Here is a 20,487-nt window from a genome sequence, read left to right as displayed (position 1 = left end):
AAGGGCCGGGGGAGCCGGGGAGCAGGCTGGGGAGGCAAGCGTTTTTCTTTCAGCTGCCAGGGCCCGGGCCTCTGTCCGCTGAGTGTGTCTCTGAGCCTGGCCCTCGGCCCTGGAGCCCGGAGCCCGGAGCCTGGCCGGGAGGAGGCCCCCCGAGCTGGAGAAGAGTCAAGGGGTGCCTCATCTGTAAAACGGGGATTACAGATGAACCAGGCTGGAGAAGAGTCAAGGGGTGGGGGCGTTGCCCGTCCCGTCTCCATCCCGGCTGCTCAGAGCTGCAGCCGCGGGGCCGTGCCGGGGTGGGGATGGAAGCTGCAGGGCCCCGCCGGGGAGAGCCCCGGCCTGCCGAGTCCTCCCACTCCCTCACGGAGCTCACCAGAGCCGGGACCCCGATCTTCCCGGTCTGCCCCAGCGCGGGGGGCCGGGGGCCCCTCGAACACTCTGACCAGCTCCTCCCGAGTCGCCCCGGCCCCTGGCACCCCGGCCCCATTTCTCTCTTCTCTCTTCTCCCTTGCCTTGCGCTTTCTCCCTCTTTCTCTTCTCCCTCACTCTCTTTTTCCTCTTCTGCCTTTCCTCTCTCTCGTTCTCTCTTCCGTTGAGCAGCTAGGGATGCCCCGGGGCAGGGGGCCCTGCCAGCCTCAGTTAGAGTCAGCCCTGGAACCACGTGACAGAACCCGCCCAAGCCCCTACCCGGCCCCGGCAAGGACCGTCGGTGATGCTGGTCTCCCAGTGTGGCCCGGTGCTCCCCAACACCCACTGTCCCAGGGCCGGGGGACGTGTGCTGTGGGTGTCCTGCCTGAGCCCCAGCTGCCCGGAGATGGGCCCCAGAGAGGGCACGTGAAACCACAGTGACAATTCCTGACCGTTTGGCCCAGGTCCCCTCCCGCCCCGGCTGCCACCGCCCCTTACCCTTCAGATTCGTCCGGGGTGGGGGTGGGGGGGAGTCTGGGCCCCGGCTCCCCTGGGGGGAGCGAGAGGGAGGTTGGGATTCTGGGACTTGGAGGACCGGCTGCCACCCAGGCCCTGCCCCTCACTGGCCCAACTCTCTCTCTAGTCGCTGATTGTGCCCGGGAAGAGCCCGACCCGGAAGAAGTCGGGTCCCTTCAGCTCCCGCCGCAGCAGTGCCATCGGCATCGAAAACATTCAGGAGGTGCAGGAGAAGAGGTGAGGCTGGGGCCGACACAGGGTATCCTGGATGGAGTCCCATCCCCTGCCCTAGCTCTGCCCGCCCAGCTCTGGGCTCCTCCGCCTGTCACTCTACCAGTCCCGGAGCAGGAGCAGAAGGGCACAACAGCCTCCTTTGCTACTTGCTGCTGCTTTCACCTCGTTTCTCCCAGAGGGGCCTCCCTGCCCCCCAGCCTGTCCGTCCCACCTTCCCTCCTTTTCTCTCTCTCCCTCCTCCCTGCCTCTGGGTCCTCTGGCACGGTAGATAGAGCACAGGCCTAGGAGTCAGCAGGTCATGAGTTCTAAACCCGGCTCTGCCACTTGTCCGCTGAGTGACCTTGGGCAAGTCATTTAACTTCTCTGTGCCTCAACTCCCTCATCCGTAAAATGGGGATTGAGACCGGGAGCCCCATGTGGGACAGGGAGCGGGTCCAACCCGATTTGCCTGTTTCCACCCTAATGCTTAGTACGGTGCCTGGGACATAGTGATCTCTTAACAAATACTATCATCATCCTTCCTTCCTCAGTCCATGTTCCTTGCATTTTCTCTCTCCATCTCTCCTCTCTATTTTTGTAAAGAATTTGTTAAGCGCTGACTATGTGCCAGGCACTGTACTAAGCGCTGGGGTAAATGCAAGCTAATCAGGTTGGACACAGTCCATGTAATAATGTTGGTATTTGTTAAGCGCTTACTTTGTGCCGAGCACTGTTCTAAGCGCTGGGGGAGATACAGGGTAATCAGGTTGTCCCATGTGAGGCTCCCACGTGGGGCTCACAGTCTTAATCCCCGTTTTACAGATGAGGCACAGAGAAGTTAAGTGACTTGCCCAAGGTCACACAGCAGACAAGTGAAACAAATGGTGAAGCTGGGATTAATAACAATGCTAATAATGGTATTTGTTGAGCACTTTCTAGGTGCCAAGCACTGTTCTAAGCGCTGGGGTAGATGCAAGGTAATCAGGTTGTCCCACGTGGGGCTCACAGTCTTCGTACACGTTTTACAGATGAGGTAACTGAGGCACAGAGAAGTGAAGTGGTTTGCCCAAGGTCACGCAGCCAGACAGGTGGCAGAGCAGGGATCAGAACCCACGTCCTCTGACTCCCAAGCCTGCGTCCTTTCTACCGAGCCCCACCGAGAACCCAGGTCCCGATTCCCGGGCCCCGTACTCTATCCGCTAGCGAGCTCTGGACTCTGGCCAGCAGACACCCCCGGTTTTTGAAGACCCGATGTTGCGATAGGGTTGTGACCCCTCAAAGGGGCACAGCTTAGCTGGCCAGAACTCTGGCTGCAGGCAGCTTTACTGAGGGAATATTCCATTCAATGTCCCCTTTGTTTCTCCTACCCAAAAGGGAGTGGAAAAATTCACAGTTCGCCACCTCCCCTCCTCACCCTTCTCCGCTAGCTGCTGGGGCAGCGAGGGGAGGAGGAGAAGGAGGAGGGGGCCGTTGGGGTCCAGCCACGAGGGTCGGAAGTCACTGCTCTGAGCCACTCGGCCCCGGCAGGCTCCCCGGGAGGGAGGGGGCTTGAAGCAGAAGGGAGAAGGGCAGGGAGGGACCCAAGGGTAACTCAGACCCCAGAGCAGCTCGGCCCCTCAGATCGGTGCCCCTGTGGCATCCGGCCAGCTTTGCCCCTGGAGCTTGGCTCGAGAGCGTGGGAACCCGTTCCCCCCAGGGGCTTCCTGCCCATTTCTCTTCTCCCCAACAGGCCGGGCATGGAGTCCCCTCGCTGCCCCCGGGGGCCCCGCAGGGAGAGCCCTCCAGCTGGCCAGAAAACCCCAGACAGCGGGCACGCGTCCCAGGAGCCCAAGTCGGAGGACTCTTCCAATCAGAGCTCCCCGGAGATGCCCACTACCAAGAACAGGTTGGGGCGGCCACCGGGCCCAGCTCTGCTTGGGGGTGGGAGTTGTCATGAAGCAGGACGTTGGGGGATGACAGGCGCCGGGATCCGGGTGCCCGGTCCAGGGGCTCCGGCGGTCCCTTCTGGGTTCCTGCCGACACCCATTTCTCCAAAATGGACGCCGGGAGTGAGGAGGGGAGCTTCAGTCGCCTTTCTCAAGGCATCTGGCACCTGGGCTCCTCTGGCTGGGCCGATGGCTCCACGTGCCGGGGGGAGGCAAGGATGGCCTGACTGTGTGGCCCCGGGCCGAGGGGGCAGAGGGTGGCGGACCCGGCCGCTGGCATGTGTGTGTGCATGTGTGCGCGCGTGTGTGTGGGTGTGTGTGTGTGTTGCAGGGCGGAGCTGGTGCAGAAGGCAGAGGTGCTCAAGGAGTTCTCCCGCTCTTCCTCCAGCGCCAGCAGCTTTGCCAGTGTGCTGGAGGAGACCGAGGCGGCCACTGAGGATGACACGGGCCTGGTAACCGCCGGGGGCGGATGGGAGGGCAGAACACGTGTGTGTGTGTGTGTGTGTGTTGTGTGTGTGTCTGTGAGAGAGAGATGTCATTGCTGGGGCCTGTGATTTAGGGAAGAGTTAGTGTTAAGGCAGGGGGATTGGATGGGGGCAGGGCTGTGAGGTACAGTAGTTGAAGGGGGTGCCTATGGTTTAGGAAAGGGTTAAGATTAGAGAAGCAGCGTGGCTTAGCGGAAGGAGCCCGGGCTTGGAAGTCCGAGGTCGTGGGTTCTAATCCCGGCTCCGCCACTTGTCTGCTGGGTGACCTTGGGCAAGGCACTTAATTTCTCTGCGCCTGTTACTCCATCTGTTAGAATGGGGGATTGAGACTGCTAGCCCCACGTGGGACAACCTGATTACTCTTAGAACAGTGCTCGGCACATAGTAGGCGCTTAACAAATACTGTGATCGTTGTGATTATTATTGGGGGTGGGGTTGGGGCGGGGCTGTGTTTTAAGGAAGGATTAGGGTTAAGGCCGGGGGGTGGGCCGGGAGGTGCGGTCTGTGGGGAGGGGAGCTGTGGTTTGGAGAAGGATTAGGGCTAAAGGTGGGTCGGGGTGAGGGAGGGACGAAGCTGTGAGGTGTCGAGGAGGGGGTTGCGGTTTAGGGAAGGGTTGGAATTAAGGGGGAGCAGGGCCGGGGAAAAGTTAAGGTTAAAGGGGTGGGGCGGGGGACGGCGGCTTGGGGATGGGTTAGGGTTCGGGGGGCGGGGTGGGTCGGGGGCCGCGGTTTGGGGAAGGGTTAGGGTAAAGGGGGAGGGCGGGGTCGGTTGGGCGCGGGCTGGACAGCAGGGGCCGGGCAGGCTGGAGACCCTTCCTCATGGCTGTCCGCTGTGTCCCCCAGGAGAGCGTGTCCTCCTCCGAGACGGCCCACAAGCGAGACTCCTTGGTGTACAGCACCTGGCTGGAGGACAGCGGGAGCACCGCCAGCGCCGCCAGCTCTCCGGGTCAGCCTGTGGGCACGGGGCCCAGAGCCCACCCCCTGAGACCAAGCCCACTCCCCCCCCACTGAGGGAGGGCAGGGCCCAGAGCCCCCCCGGACACCATGCCCACCTCCCCTCTCGAGGGCGGGCAGAGGGCAGAGGGCAGGGCCCATCCCCTGGGAAACATGGTGGAGTCCAGAGCCTCCTCCCCTCCCTCCACACAACCCCAGCCCTGACCCCTCCGTGGGACTGGGCTTCTCCTTCCTCCCCTGGTGAGGAGGGGCCGATCCAGGAACCCCTTTCCCTCCCCCCGGAAACCCTGCACTGCTGCAGCTGTGCAGATTTGCCTCCCTCAAGAGCTGGTTGAATCCCCGGGAGCTTGGGCTGACTGGGTCAGAGAACCAGGGCTGCCAGGGCAGGGGTTCACCCCACTGGGGGAAGGGCCTAGGGCTTTGTAGGGGGACAGATGACCTCTGGGAGCCAGGAGTTTGTAGGTCTCTTCTCGGGCTGCCCACTCCCTTCAGTCCCCCAGCCTAGGGCATATGTAGGGCACAGGTAGGGCTGGTTGGCACCTCTGATGCCAGCTCTCCTCCTCAATCCAGGCCCCTCACGGTCACCCCAGACAGAGGCCGGTCAATCCGGGGACCCAGCGTATCCGGAGATCAAAATCCAGTTGGAAGGGTCGGAGCAGCACACACCTAATCCGGTGAGGTCCAGGAGGAGGGATGGGGCAGGTCGACCTGGAGAACCCCATTCATTCAATCGTATTTATTAGACACTTACTGTGTGCAGAGCACTGTACTAATAAAAAATGACATTCCCCGCCCACAACAAGCTCACAGTCTAGAGTGGGGGTGACAGACATCGATACAGATAAAATTACAGATACACACATCAGTGTTTTGGGGCTGGGAGGGGGGAAGAGCAAAGGGAGCAAGTCAGGATGATGCAGAAGGGAGTGGGAGATGAGGAAAAGAGGGACTTCTGGAGGAGATGTGCCTTCGACAAGGCTTTGAAGAGGGGAGAGTAATTGTCCATCGGATTCAAAGGGGGAGGGCGTTCCAGGCCAGAGGCAGGATGTGGGCCAGGAGTCGGAGGCGAGACGGGAGAGACGGAGGCACAGTGAGAAGGTTAGCGGCACTAGAGGAGCGAAGTGTGCGGGCTGGGTTGGAGGAGGAGAGAAGCGAGGTAAGGTAGGTGGGGGCGAGGCGATGAAGTGCTTTAAAGCCAACGGTGAGGTACGGGGGTGGATAGGCAACCGCCCACGCTCACGCTGAATCGTAGCAGAATAGGCCTTGGGGAGCCTCCCCTTAGACCAGCGGGTCCTCAGGGCTTGCAGAAAAACCACAGGCCTGAGGAGGGTCACCTGGGACCAGCCCCCAGGGCTGGGCTGTCCCTCCCCCCAGCGGGATGGTCTGCTCTGCCCTGCTTTGCCTAGTGACCCCCCCAGTTCTCCCCTGAGATACTTCTCCATGACCATCGAGAAGGTGGAGGAATGTGGTCTCCCTGGGATGGGACAGGGGGACAGAGGAGCAGGGTGGAGTCTTGGGTGTGGACCACTCTGATTTGCTCTTTCTGTTCCTGTGTTGTGTGTGGGTGTCCATCAGAGCTCCTAGCCCTACCCACCAGGCATCCGTGGATGTGTGTTTCCAGGTCAGTACCTCCCTCCTCCCCTCCTTCCTCTCGCAGGATTCCCTCCTGCCCCACTCCAGACCCTAATGCCCAACCACTTCTTGCCCTCTGGAAACCCGTTCAGCCCCAGCTCCCGCTCTGGGGCCTCTGCCCCGCACAGCCTCGGGCCGGGGGATGGCGTCAGTCCCCAGAGTCAGGGCCGTGCCCCAGGCCTTGGGGGTCAGCAACCCGACGCTTTCTGCCTCTGCTGCCCCCGTCGCCCTCCCTGGCCCATCCCCAGCCCCCTGCCCGCCTTTCCCCAGGCTTTTCCCACTGGTTCTCCCTCCTCCCACAGACCAGGCCGCAGAAGCTCAAGCCAAGGGAGTCACGGTGCGGCCTGCTCCCCGTCACGGCAGACAGAGACTCTGTCCCATCGCCAAAGCCAGCCTGCTGAAGTCCACCCCACCTCTCCCCCCCCCCCCCCCCCCCCCCGCCGTTCCCAGGGCCCCGCCGGGCGGAGGACTGGTCAGGGCAGAGCCGGCCCCTGGAGACGGGGAGGGGGCGGGGGCCGGGCAGGGCCCAGGCCCCTTCAGAGTTGAGTGCCCCCTGCTCAGGTCCTGGGGTTCCCTGGCCCCTGAGAACTCGTGTGTGAGTGAGTGTGTGTACGTGTGTGTGTGTGTATGTATGTGGGGGGGGGAGGGGAGAGGAAGGGGGGAGTGCCGCTTTGCCATTGCCCCCAGCCTGCAGGTGGCTACTCAGCCATTCTGCCCTCCGCTTAGCATCGAGAGTGGTAATAAGCTTGAAGCTCGGCCCCACCCTGCCCTCCCCAGGGCCCCAGCCAATCTGTATCTTGGCAGTGTGGGCAAGTGAGTCGGGGGTCGGCAGGCTGGGCTCGGGGCACCGCGGCCCTAAGACCACCGCAGGGCAGGCAGCGGGACCTCCTGGTCCAGAGGCCCCGCCTGGGCACCTCCACCACACTTTCCCCCAGAGCCTGGGCATCTCCACCCGCAATTTCCCCCCGAGGCCCTGCCTGGGCAACCTTCACCCGTGATCGCCCCAGAGATCCACTGCGGCCCCTCCTCTGGCGAAGGAGCAGCTGGGGTGCCGGGCCGCTTGGGGCCCTGCCCTGACAACAGAGGCTCACCTCCCCGGGTCCAGGTCCTCCCATCTCCCAGCCGGGTGTCAAGGTGGGCACCTCGTTGCAGCCACAGGAAGCTGTGATGTGGCAGGCTCCCAGCCGGGCGAGTGGGAGATGCTTTCTCCACCCTATCTTGTGGCCTGCCCACGGATCGCCTGGGCAGGGGGTGGGGGCTCAGGCCCGGTACTGCCTGTCCCAGCCACCCGGCTGCCACCCCTCTGCTCCCGGCTGATGGGGCAGCTCCCGTGCCAACTTCCCCGCCCCCTCGTCCCCACCATGCCACAGCCCTGGGGGGTGCTCTCCAGCTCCTGGCACCAGCTTCACCCTTCCCACCCTGCTCAGTTGCCACCGCCCCCCGCGTCAGCTGCCCCCTTCTCCGCCCCCGCCTGCGGAAGAGGATGCTCCGGTGCTGGTGGGCTCGGTGCGGGCCCGAGAGGAGGGCGAGCCAGCCGGCCCGAAGGAGCCCGGCCCGAGGAGGGGCGGGTCCCGGGGTGCCCTCTGAGGAGACCCGCCGGCCCGTCCTGCCCTGGAGGGACGGGCAGGCTTCTGGCCCGGCCCTGGGAGGAGCGGTGAGGGGCGTGTGGCCCGTGTCGTGTGTGTTCGTCTGTGTTTTTTAGGCCCCCGCGTCCCGGCGCAGACTCTCCAGTCGGGAGACTCATTTTTTAAGCTGCAGTTGTGTGTGTGTGTGTCGGTGACATCTGTATAAAATAAAGTTCTATTTATCGCTATTGTAACAGGACTCTGGCGCCCCGCCAGCAACCCCCCCCCCCCCCCCGCCATCTCCCAGTGCCCCCAGGGGGGACACTTGAGCTGCCCACGGTACGTCTGCCCGCCCACCCGCTGTCTGGGATGGGCTGGAGGTGAGACGAGAGGGATGACCGGGTCCGGAGCCTTCCCCGACCGAGGACTGCCCGGGGTGCTTGCGGGGGGCTGAGGTCCTAAGGGGACCAGCCGGTGCCCCGGGCCCCATGCCACCAGGACCAGGAGGACCCCACCGAGGCGAGATGACACGAGTTTGAACGCGGCAAGAGGGAGCTTCTCCAGGGGGTGGACGGGCCACAGGCGTGGATCTTGTCCCCGCGCGTGGCAGCCGGTGGAGAGGGGTTGGGGCAGCGGGAGGCCGAGCGCTGCTGGGGTCAGGGAAGAAAAGCTCCGGGCCATCTTGGGATCGGAGTGGAGAGGTCAAGGGAAAGGACCAAGGAGGAAACTGCAGGAGCACAAGAGTGAATCGGGCCCTGGGAGGGGGGAAGAGGCTAAGAATTGTATGGCTTAGGGGAAAGAGCACGGGTTTAGGAGTCAGAGGTCATGGGTTCTAATCCCGTCTCCTCCACTTGTCAGCTGTGTGACCTTGGGCAAGTCACTTCACTTCTCGGCGCCTCAGTTCCCTCATCTGTAAAATGGGGATGAAGACTGTGAGCCCCACGGGGGACAACCTGACGACCTGGTGTCTACCCCAGCGCTTAGAACGGTGCTCTGCACACAGTAAGCGCTTAACGAATACCAACATTATTAAGAACTGGCCCCGTGGATGGTCATCTTGTCCCGGGGGTCCTTGTGCTAGGCTCTGCCCCCATTACTGAGTCAGGCCTGGTGGCCCACCGAGCCCCAGTCCTGTTTCCAACGGTCACGGCCAGAATCAGGAGGGATGGGGGGGGGGGGGTAGGAGGAGGTGTCCCAGTAACTGCTGCCACCCTCCCATCCACCCCCTGTCCCGCCCCTGCCTTCCCTCACCACGGGCCGGGGGCCAGGCGCTCACAGCCCCGCTTCCATGCGGGAGTACGTGCGTATGCACACGCACAAGTATACGCACCGGCCGTGTACGTGAACCCGACCGCTGTGGGAGGAGGCGGCGGAATTCCTCCTGCGCCCGCCAGGTGGCATTGGGACCCCGTGGCCACCGTGCCGGGCAGCGCGGTGTTGTGAGAACCGCTCTGCCCCCCTGAGCTTGGGCCGGGCCCTCCGACCGCTGCCTGCTCTGGGGAAGCACATCCCTGAGCTTCGGCCTGCACCAGCTTTGTTTTTTCTTTTTTTAGTAATATCTGTTAAGCGCTTACTCTATGCCGGGCGCGATTCTGAGCACTGGGACGGATAAAAGTTAGGCAGCTGTGACGAAGCTGACTATTAATGGAGCCTGGGTCCCCTCTGCCTCTCCGGGAGCCCGAAATGGCCAAGGGTCCAGCCCCACCCCTCTGCAGTCCTATTCATTCACTCATTCAATAGTATTTATTGAGAGCTTACTATGTGCAGAGCAATGTACTAAGCGCTTGGAATGGGCAAATCGGCAACGGATAGGGACAGTCCCTGCCCTTTGACGGGCTTACGGTCTAATCGGGGGAGACGGGCGGACGAGAACGATGGCAATTAATAGAGTTAAGGGGAAGAACATCTCTTAAAAATAATGGCTCCGGGCCGGCCCCCACACAAGACTGATAAAAGCCCCCCGGGGGGCAGGAGAAGCAGCCTCCGCGTGAGGGTGGCACCTGCTCTACTGGCTAATGGAGTTGCGTTTGCCAGGAGCCCTTGGTGCTGCTGGGTCGAGGTGAGACATTCCCTTTCCCTGTCCTCCACCCCCTTGCTGGTCCTGGGTGGTCCCGGCCATATTCTGGCAAGGAGGGCACCATAGGGCACCGGTGGCCAACTGGCTGGTCGCCCCGCTTCGTCTGTTTTCCCGCTCCTAAGCCAATTCTGCCAAGGTGACCCAGCTGATAAGCCCAGGGGTTAGCCTGGTCCTGGACCACAAAGCCACGTGGAGACCACCCCTTCCCCTGCCAGCTGGTTTACCACCCAGCGGTGGCCAGTTCCATCATTCTCTGATAATGGTGCTGAGAACCTACGCCCTCAGGGACCCCACAAACCAGTCCCGTGCTGCAGCCTGACTCTCATCATGTCAGCACTAATCAATCAATGGCATTTATTATTATTGTTGTTGTTGTTGTTATTGAGCACTTCGACGTTCTAAGCGCTTGGGTGAGTGCATACGATGGAGTTGGTGGACATGTTCCCTGCCCACAATGAGAGACAGTATGGTCTAGTGGATAGAACAGGAACCTGGGAGTCAGAATGACCTGGGTTCTACTCCTAGCTCCACCACTTGTCTGCTGTGTGACCTTGGGCAAGTCACTTCACTGTGTCTCAGTTACCTCATCTTTAAGGTGGGGATTAATAATTATAATGTTGGTATTTGTTAAGCGCTTACTATGTGCAGAGCACTGTTCTAAGCGCTGGGGCAGACACAGGGGAATCAGGTTGTCCCACGTGGGGCTCACAGTCTTCATCCTCATTTTACAGATGAGGTAACTGAGGCACAGAGAAGTTAAGTGACTTGCCCACAGTCACACAGCTGAGAGGTGGCAGAGCTGGGATTCGAACTCATGAGCTCTGACTCCAAAGCCCAGGCTCTTTCCACTGAGCCACGCTGCTGTGAATCCCATGTGAGACACGGACTGTGTCTAACCCGATTAGCTTGGATCTATCCTAGGGCCTAAAACAATGCCTGGCACCTAGTAAACCCTTAACAAATGCCATAAAAACAAACAAGCAAAAAAAAAAAAGCAAACCAACTAACAGTCTAGAGGGGAAAACCGCTGATTATAAGCTTCTTGAGGGAAAGGGTCATGTCTACTTTACGATACTCTCCCAAGTGCTTTGCTCAGGGCTCTGCACAGAGTAAGGGCTTTATAAATACCACTGACAGATTGATTGATTGATTACCCCTTCCTAAGCCGAGTCCTGGGCTCAGGGCCATCACAGGTGATATGAGTGGCCTCCCCCACCACCCCACAACTTCACTGGATGGATGGAACTGATCGGGAACAGTTCCCTCAGCAAAGGATCCAGCAACAGACAAGGAAATGGTGGCTTGACATCAATCAATCACTGCTATTTATTGATTGCTTACTGTGTGAGCTCTGTATTAGGCCCTTGGGTGGAGTGCAGTACAAGAGTTGGTAGACGTGATCCCTGCCTTCAAGAAGCTTACAGTCTAGTGGGGAAGAGAGGCACTGAAATAAGCACTTCCTATGTACCAGGCACTCTTTTAAGTGCTGGACCAGATACAAGGTAATCAGATCAAACACAGTTCCTGTCCCACCTGGAGCTCATAGTCTTAATTCCCGTTTTCCAGATGAGGTAACTGAAGCACAGAGAAGTTAAGTGACTTGCCCAAGGTCACACAACAGATGTGTAGCAGAGCCGGGATTAGAACCCACATCCTCTGACTTCCAGGCTTGGGCTCTCTCCACTAGGCCCAATCATTCAACCAATCAACCAATCATTTATTTTTTTTTAATGGTATTTCATTCATTCAATAGTATTTATTGAGCGCTTACTATGTGCAGAGCACTGTACTAAGCTCTTGAAATGTACAAATCGGTAACAGATAGAGACAGTCCCTGCCCTTTGACGGGCTTACAGTCTGATCTTATTTGTTAAGCACTCGCTATGTGCCAGGCACTGAGCGAGCGCTGGGATAGATACAAAGTTGATCAGGTTGGACACAGTCCTTGTTCCACGTGGAGCTCACAGTTTCAATCCCCATTTCACCCATGAAGGAACTGAGGCCCAGAGAAGTTAAGCGACTCGCCCAAGGTCACACAGCAGAACTTGAGTGCTAACTGTGAGCAGGGCACCATATTGAGCACTTGGAAAATGCAATATAACAGAGTTGGTAGACACATTCCCTCCCCACAAGGAGCTTGTCCTCTAGATGAGGAGACCAGAGGAAGAGTTTAGGGAGACAGGCAGGTAAGACTGCAGAGACAGGGCTGGAGCTGGAGGAAGCTGGAGCTGGTCAGGGCTGGAGGGATTCAGAAAGATAGAATAATCCAGACCATTTTGTCCGGCCTTGTTGCTTGGGGCCGGCCAGCCTGTGGACAGAGAATGTGTCTGTTATATTGTTATATCGTATACTCCCAAGCATTTAGTACAGTACCCTGCGCACTGTAAGTATTCAATAAATAAGATTTATTGATTGAGTATTTGAGCTCTCTAGTCAGTCGGTGGTATTTATTGAGTGCTTACTGTGTGCAGAGCACTGTACTAAGCACTTGGAAAAGTGCACTATCACAATAAAGAGACACATTCCCTGCCTGCTCCAGGTCCGGGCAGGGTCTCCGCAGCTGCTCTGAATTGGGCCGGGGAAAGGGGAGAGGCCGGAGGGAGGAGGAGGGTTGAGGTTGTGGGTGAGGGGCGGGGTGGCGGAGACCACTGTGGTCTGGCCTGCCCGAGCCCGGTGGTTCTGCTCTGCAGTGTTTGTCTGGGCTCGGGACCACCTTCTTCAGGCCCTCTCGGCCGTCGCCGCCACCGCCGCCTGTGGGTGCTGGCCGCCGGCCCGGCCGGGGATCCCAGGGCGGCCGCCCGCGAGGCCGAGGCTTTTCCTGATTTGGCCTCTCTTTTCTCGTGCGGAACATCTCTCTCCAAACGGCTCTGGCTGCCTCGATGGAACCGCGCCCCCGGCGGGGCCCTGCTACCCACCCCAGGCGCCTGTGTGTAGCTCCTCCTCTCCGGCCTACAACCCGGCGGTCTCACGGGCGCTGGGCTGGCTCTCCCTGTCCACCTGAGGCCTTGCCCCTGAAGAATCCCACCCTCCCGACTCCAGCCCTTTCCCCGCTTCCCCCTGCCCCTCCATCCTCTCTCCACCCTCTCTCCCAGTACCGACCTGTCTTGAGGTCTGGAGCGGCCCGAGGGAATGTCTCCCACCTCTAGATTCGTTCATTCATTCGGTGAAACATAATTACTGAGTTCTTACTGTGTGCAGAGCACTGTACTTAAGCGTTTGGGAAAGTACAGCACAACAATAAACGGTGACATTCCCTGACCATAAGGAGCTTGCAGTCTAGAGGCGGAGGGACGGACATCAATACAAATGAATAAAATTACAGATAAGGACGTAAGTGCTGTGGGGCTGGGAGGAGGGAGGAGCAAAGGGAGCAAGTCAGGGTGACGCAGAAGGGAGTGGGAGATGAGGAAAAGTGAGCCTTAGTCTGGGAAGGCCTCTTGGAGGAGGTGGGCCTTCAGTAAGACTTTGAAGGAGAGGAGAGTGATTGCCTGTCAGATTTGAGGAAGGAGGGCATTCCAGGCTAGAGACAGGACATGGGCCACAGGGAATGTGTCTGCTACTATTGTACTCTCCCAAGTGTTTAGTACAGTGCCCTGCACACAGTAAACACTCAATATCTATGATCACCCGAACGTCCCCACGGTTTGAGACTTAGTCAGCGGGACCCACATATCAAAAGTGGATTTGGTCTTGAGTAGGGAGGGGAATCTCCAAACTAGTCAGACAGCCCAGTGCTGAAACTGGAGAGAGCTGGGCCAGGGGACAGGCTTGCTTTCCTCTTCCAACTCTGCCACTATTCACCGGGTGACTCTGCCTCTCTTCTATCCTCTCTGGAGCTCAGTTTCCCTTCCGGTAAAATGGGAGCGAAGCCCTTTCCCTCCCTCCCGATTCCATTCAGGGATGGAGCCCCCTGCATAGTCCTATAAACCCAAGGGAGGGTTCTGTCTGCCGCTACTGCCGACTCTCACTCTCCGTGACCCCACTTCTGCCCACCCTGGGGTACAGTGTCCCTGCCTGGCCCCAGGGCACCAAAGAGGACTCCCACTTCCCCTCTCTGACCCGGACCTGCAATGAGCTCGACCAGGTGGAGTTGGGAGCGGCACCAAGGGAAGAGGTGAGTGATCTGTGGGGGTGGGGAAAGTTGGGACTGGGACACACACCCCCGCCCCCACACCCACGCCACCAGTCCCCCCCGGTTCTGGCCGATTGGGTGCAGGGGCCCAATCGATCAATCGATCGTGTTTATTGAGTGCTCACCGCACGCAGAGCACTGTACTAAGCACGTGGGAGAACTCGGATCGGAGGATTCATTTTCCAGGGGTGGGATATATCTGTATCAATGGCTCTGCCCCAAGTCCTGACCCACGAGGGGCCCTGAGGTCACAGCAGCCGGGAGGGGTGAGGGGGGCACTGCCCCAGTGGAGGGACGGACTCCGGGAAGCCCTGGGCCCAAAATAGCAGAGGGTGGAAAATTTAGTTCCAAGTGGTTTCCCCGGATCCGGGGGAGGCTGGCTCTAGGCCCGCCCGCCGGCCCGCCCGCTCTCCCGCGGTCCGAGTCCGGCCCCAGGACATGCCCAGCTCGTGCCAGGGCCTCGGCCCCTCTCATCCTGCCCGGTCCGTGCCTCTGCCGGCCTTGGGCCCGTCCCTTGTCCGTGGGGCTGGGGTAGGGCCCGCCGCCTCGACTTTCCCCTCGGCTGGAGACTGAGGCTGGGGCAAGGCCCGGCTGCTGAGGCCCCCGTGGGCCTGAGTTCGGAGGGTTTGGTCAGGGGCAATGCCCTATTGGGACCTGGACTGCCGCGGGCTGCCCCCAGTGGGGCTAACCTTGACTCCTGCCGGGCCAGGGGAAGGGGAGATCGGGCAGGGTCATTTAGAGCCACCACTGACTGGACTGGGCTGGGGCTGGGTGCGGAGTTTGGGCTTCTGACAACCACTTTAAGGATTTAATAATTACGGTTCTTGTTCATTCATTCACTTGTATTTATTGAGTACTTACTGTGTACAGAGCATTGTACTAAATGCTTGGGAGAGTACAATACGACAGTGAAGTCACATTTCCTGCCCACAGGAAAGAAGGACTGCTTACTAGGTGCCAAGTACTGTTCTAAGCGCTGGGGTAGATACAAGATAATCAGGTTGGACACAGTCGCAGTCCCTGCATAGGGGCTCATTCTTAATCCCCATTTTACAGATGTGGTAACTGAGGCACTGTGAAGTTAAGTGACTTGCTCAAGGTCACACAGCAGCCACGAGAGGAGCTGGGATTAGAACTCGGGACCTCTGACTCCCACGCTGGTGCTCTTTCCACTCAGTCATACAGTGCGTTTTATTAGTTAATAAAATAATTAGTTTTATTAGTTAATTCTCCAATTAGTTAATTGGAGCTCTTCAACTCATGTTTTAATAGTAATTTGGTATCTGTTAAGTTCTCACTATGTGCCAAGCACTGTTCTAAGCGATGGGTAGATACAAGGTAAACAGGTTGTCCCACATGGGGCTCACTGTTTTAATCCCCATTTTCCAGATGAGGTAACGGAGGCACAGAGAATTTAAGTGACTTGCCCAAAGTCACACCGCTGACAAGTGGCGGAGTCGAGATTAGAACCCATGACCTCTGACTCCCAAGCCCGTGCTCTTTCCACTGAGCCACGCTGCTTCTCAGTGGAGCATGCTTTTATCCTCAAGACCTCACAACAGACTGGGAAACTGAGGCCCGAACATCCCCCAGTGCAGCAGGGGTGGAACCGGGCCGTCCAGCAAACCCCCGGCCTGGGCCGCCTCCGTGAGGAGAAGTTCCGGGGGTGGGGTGGGGGAAGCGCGGGGTTCTGGGGTCAGGGCATCTGCGGGATGGGGTCGGGGGGGGGGAGCCGCCCCCATTTTGTGCACGGGACGGTGAGCTGGCATCCCGGGACCCCCTCGCTGGGCACGGAGGAGGCTGGGGGGCGGGGGTCCTCCCCTATTCGCCGGCGACAGGGCGAAGCAGCATGGTGTAGTGAAGAGAGCGCGGGCCTGGGAGTCAAAAGCTCACAGGTTCTATTTCTGATCCACTTCTTGTCTACTCTGTGAGCTTGGGCAAGTCACGCTACTTTTCTGGGTCTCAGTTACCTCATCTGTCAAATGGGGATCGAGACTGTGAGCCCCATGTAGGACAGGGACAGCGTCCAATCCGATTTGCTTGTACCCACCCCAGCACTTAGTACAGTGCCTGGCACATCGTAAGTGCTTAACAAACACCATAATTATTATTATTATTAGGGCGCTCTAGTGACTCGGGATCGAATCATGCTGTAAATAGCCAGGTTTGTGTAAAGAGGCTAAATTTAAAGGCTGCGGGTTTCCACTCCCTCCCTCCGACCTCTCTGGGAACCTGGGACTGTGCCCGTGTCCCCCACCCAGGCTGGGGGTGGGGCAGGGGAGAGAAGGAACTGGGGCTTGGCCGGAGACTTCTGCCGTGATTGATCAAAGACAAATAAAGGGAAAACCTCGGAGTCCGGGGAGGGGTGACATCCCTGTCCAGTCCTCCAGTCGCCCCCTTCCCCACCCCTCTCTCCTCCCCTCTGCCCCCAGCTCAGGGCTAGTGGGATCTGCTTGTCCTCTGGGATTCCAGGTGTTGGTCAGCTGGTCCACCAAGCGTTGCCCTGGTTCCACGGTGGACCCCTCCAGAGAGTTAAAGGGAGGAGAGAGAGGACGGGGAGTCAGGAAAATGACCTCTGGGCCGTGGGAGACCCCAGATTCGCCTTCTTTAAGACATGGTACTGACATTCAAAACATACACGGGCACTTAGTGGATAGAGCGTGGGCCTGGGAGTCAGAAGGTCATGGGTTCTAATCCTGCTCCACCACTGGTCTGCTGTGTGACCTTGGGCAAGTCATTTCATTTCTCTGGGACTCTCTTCTCTCATCTGTAAAACAGAGATTGAGACAATGAGCCCAATGTAGGACAGGGACTTTGTCCAACCCAATTTGCTGGGATCCACACCAGCATTTAGAACAGTGTCTGGCACATAGTAAGTGTGTAACAAATACCATAATTATTAACACACTTTAACCCAATCCTCTCAACTCCAGGTTCACTCACTCTGTCTTTCACTTTCCCCATCAGGAAAGATACAATCTCTTTTACTATTATTATTATTATTCTGGTATTTATTAAGAGCTTACTACGTGCCAAGCACTCATCTAAGCACTGGGGTAGATACAGGGTAATCAGGTTGCCCTATGTGGGGCTCATAGTCTTAATCTCCATTTTCCAGATGACGTAGCTGAGGCACGGAGAAGTTAAATGACTTGCCCAAGGTCACACAGCAGACAAGTGGCGGAGCCAGATTTAGAACCCACGTCCTCTGAATCCCAAGCCCGTGCTCTTTCCGCTAAGCCACACCGTTTCTCTTTTGGAAATCAGGACAACATCCTGCCTCTCTCCATGTCTCTGCACTCCTCTTCCTTGTCTCTCTCTGAATTAATAATAATTACGGTATTTGTTATGTGCTTACATTGTGCCAAGCATGCTCGAAGCCCTGGTATAGACACAAGGTAGTCAGGTTGGGCACAGTCCTTACCCCACATGGGGCTCACTGTCTTAATCCCCATTTTCCAGATGAGGGAACTGAGGCACAGAGATGTGAAATGACCTGACCAAGGTCAAACAGCGGACAAGTGGTGGAGACAGGATTAGAACTCAGGTCCTTTGGCTCCACAGGCTTGTGCTCCATCCATTAGGCCATGCTGCTTCCCGTGTTTCCTGGGCTAGTCTGTCTTTGGTCCTCTGCGCTATCTGTTCCAAAAGCAGCGTGGCCTAGTGGAAAAAAATGCAAAAATGGGGATTCGATACCTGTTCTCCTTTCTACTTAGACTGCAAGCCCCATGTGGAGCTGATCATATTGAGACTGTGAGTCCCAAGTGGGACAGGGACTATGTCCAACCCAATTTTCTTGTATTCACTCCAGCGCTTAGTACAGTGTGTAGCACATAGTAAGCACTTGGCAAATACCATTATTATTATTATTGTTATTTTATCTATCCCAGTGCTTAGTACAGTGCTTGGCATCTAATAGGTACTTAACAAATATCACAATTATTATGTGGCCTAGTGGCAAGAGCACAGGCTTGGGAGTCAGAGGAAGTGGGTTCTAATCCCGGCTCTGCCACCGGACTGCTGTGTGACCTTGGACAAGCCACTTAACTTCTCTGTGCCTCAGTTACCTCATCTGTAAAATGGGGATGAAGACTGTGAGCCCCACACGGGACAACCTGATTACCTTGTATCTACCCTAGTGCTAGAACAGTGCTTGGAACATAGTAAGCGCTTAACAAATACCTTGATTATTAAGCAGCATGGCTCAGTGGAAAGAGCCCAGGCTGGGGAGTCAGAGATCATGGGTTCAAATCCCAGCTCTGCCGCTTGTCAGCTGTGTGACTTTGAACAAGTCACTTAACTTCTCTGTGCCTCAGTTGCCTCATCTGTAAAATGGGCATTAAGACTGTGAGCCCCACACGGGACAATCTGATCACCTTGTCTCCTCCCCAGCCCTCAGAGCGGTGCTTTGCACATAGTAAGCGCTTAACAAATGCAATATTATAAATAACAATATTATTATTATTATTAGTCTCTGTCTCTAAGCCTGAGTCTCTGTGTCTCTGCCTCAGGGACCCCTCCCGCTCTCCATCTCTGCCTGTGTTTCTGTCTCTGTAAGCCATCTCTCTCCTCATCTTTCTGTTCTTCTCTTTCTTAGAGAGGAAGGTGCTCCTCTCTGACCAGCTGCTGGGTCTGTTGCCCTCCTGGACGGGCTGATGGCCAAGTTGAGACCTCTCTCTGCTTCCCCCAGACCCACCCATTGATGGTCTCCATGGCGCTACCCTCTCCGGAGGCCTCCTCTGTGCCTCCAGGGTTGAGGCCTCGAGCCTTCTTCTCGCTCCTCCAAAAGCCCTTCTCCCTCCTTTCATTCATTCATTCAATCGTATTTACTGAGCCCTTACGGTGTGCAGAGGACCGTACTAAGCGCTTGGAATATACAATTCAGCAACAAATAGAGACAATCCCTGCCCAGTAATGGGCTCACAGTCTAAACGTCCTGCCCCATCCAGGATCCAGACTGCACTGTCCTGGACACTTGAAAGACTGTATGGGGCGATGAAAGAAGAAGTGGTGGGGAGCCAGATGGATCTGGAACCCTGGGTCAGTTTTGTAGAAACACAGCTAGCCTCAGCCCAGAGTAGTGGAATTGGGGCTAGTGGCTCCTAGGCTAGTGGGCCCGGAGCTAGTGGGACCTTGGGCTAGTGGGCCCTGAGCTAGTGGGCCCTGAGCTAGTGGGCCCTGGGCTCATGGGACCAGGACCAGTGGGGTTGGGGCTAGTGGAACTGGAGCTAGCCGGACCAGGGCTAGTGGGACCAGGGCTAGTGGGACCCGAGCTGGTCAGACCTGGGCTAGTCCAAGCTTCAGAGTTGGTTGTAGAGCAATCAACCAGTCAATCAAAGGTATTTATTGAGAACTTACCGGGTACAGAGCACTGAACAAAATGCTTGGGAGAGTATAATGCAACAGAGTTGATAGACATGATCCCTGCCCTCAAGGAGTTTACAATCTAATAAAATAATTGTGCTATTTGTTAAGCACTTACTGTGAACCACGCACCAGTATGGACACAATATAATCTGGTCAGACACCGACACTATCCTGCATGGGGTTCCTAGTCTAAGGGGGAGGGAGAACAGGTCTCAAATCCCCATTTTGCAGATGAAGAAACTGAGGCACTGAGAAATGAAATGACTTGCTCAAGGTCATACGGCAGGCAACTGGCAGAGCTGGAATGAATTTTCTCCTTCTAGACTGTAAACTCCTTGTGGTGGTCAGGGAATGTTTCTACCCCCTGCCATTTTGTGCTCTCCCAAGCACTTAATGCAGTGCTCTGCCCACAGTCAGTGCTCAGTAAATACCATTGATCGATTGGATCCCAGGTGCCCTGACTCCCAGGCCCATGCTCTTTCCACTAGGCCACGCTGCTTCTCCCCTCGTAGAGAAGACAGACTTTAAAATAAATTGCTGTCAAAAGAATTGGCAGATTATAAGGATATGTATATACACTGAATATCAGTGATTAAGTGGTTCAGCTCTAAGTGCATAAGCAATACAAAGGGAGAGTGAATAGAGGGGGGAAATGAATGGTTAATCAGGGAAGGCTTCTTGGAGAAGATGCAGGAAGGTTTTGAAGGTGGGGAGAGTGGCAATCTGACAAAAAATAAAGGGGGAGGGAGTTCCAGGCCAGAGGGAGGATATGGGTGAGGGGTCGGCGGCTAGATAAATGAGATTGAGGTACAGCAAGTAGGTTAGCATTAGAGGAGCAGAGTATGCGGGCTGGGTTGTAGTAGAAGATCAAGGGGGTAAAGTAGGAGGGTGAGAGCTGGCCTAGACAGGCGGACTAACCGAGAGGGCTCGGTGGAAGAGGGGAGGAGGGAGGGTGGAGAGAGGCAGGCATGGAGGGAGAGAAGGAAGGAGAAAGCCAGGGAGCCAGTCAGCACAAATCCAGTCAAGTCATTTGCCATCCAACGGCCTGGACGAGCTGCCAACAGGCTTAAGCGGCTTCCCGGTAACACCCAGGAGAGAGCGTGCCCAGACCACTAGCAGCCACCGTGTGTCTCTCCAGAAATCTGGGGCTCTCTGGGGGCCGGGGGCCGAGGGCCAGGGGCCGGAGGCCGGGCCCTGGAAAGACAGGGGAACT

General features: G+C 57.4%; 1 protein-coding gene across 8 annotated transcripts in view; it reads left to right on the top strand.

The window, feature by feature from the left end:
• The window catches only part of LOC100087082 (RAP1 GTPase activating protein), an 84,751-nt gene extending 76,799 nt beyond the window's left edge, over nt 1-7,952 (top strand). For 5 of the 8 annotated variants that reach the window (XM_029065794.2, XM_029065790.2, XM_039912114.1 and 2 more), the window contains 6 exons: nt 1,052-1,161; nt 2,867-3,022; nt 4,391-4,493; nt 5,072-5,175; nt 6,077-6,122; nt 6,436-7,952. In XM_029065794.2, the coding sequence (XP_028921627.1) occupies nt 1,052-1,161; nt 2,867-3,022; nt 4,391-4,493; nt 5,072-5,175; nt 6,077-6,122; nt 6,436-6,534 (618 nt within the window). In that variant the 3' untranslated portion in view covers nt 6,535-7,952. Of the gene's footprint in view, nt 1-1,051; nt 1,162-2,866; nt 3,023-3,393; nt 3,515-4,390; nt 4,494-5,071; nt 5,176-6,076; nt 6,123-6,435 lie in introns of all 8 variants that reach the window. The other 3 variants (XM_029065796.2, XM_029065791.2, XM_029065793.2) reach the window with 2 other exon arrangements.
• The last annotated feature ends 12,535 nt before the right edge of the window (nt 7,953-20,487 follow it).

Source organism: Ornithorhynchus anatinus, chromosome 5 (genome assembly GCF_004115215.2).
Source record: "Ornithorhynchus anatinus isolate Pmale09 chromosome 5, mOrnAna1.pri.v4, whole genome shotgun sequence".
NCBI classification, from domain to species: domain Eukaryota; kingdom Metazoa; phylum Chordata; class Mammalia; order Monotremata; family Ornithorhynchidae; genus Ornithorhynchus; species Ornithorhynchus anatinus.
The sequence above is the reverse complement of the archived record's forward strand: the minus strand, read 5'-3'. Positions and strand labels throughout refer to the sequence as shown.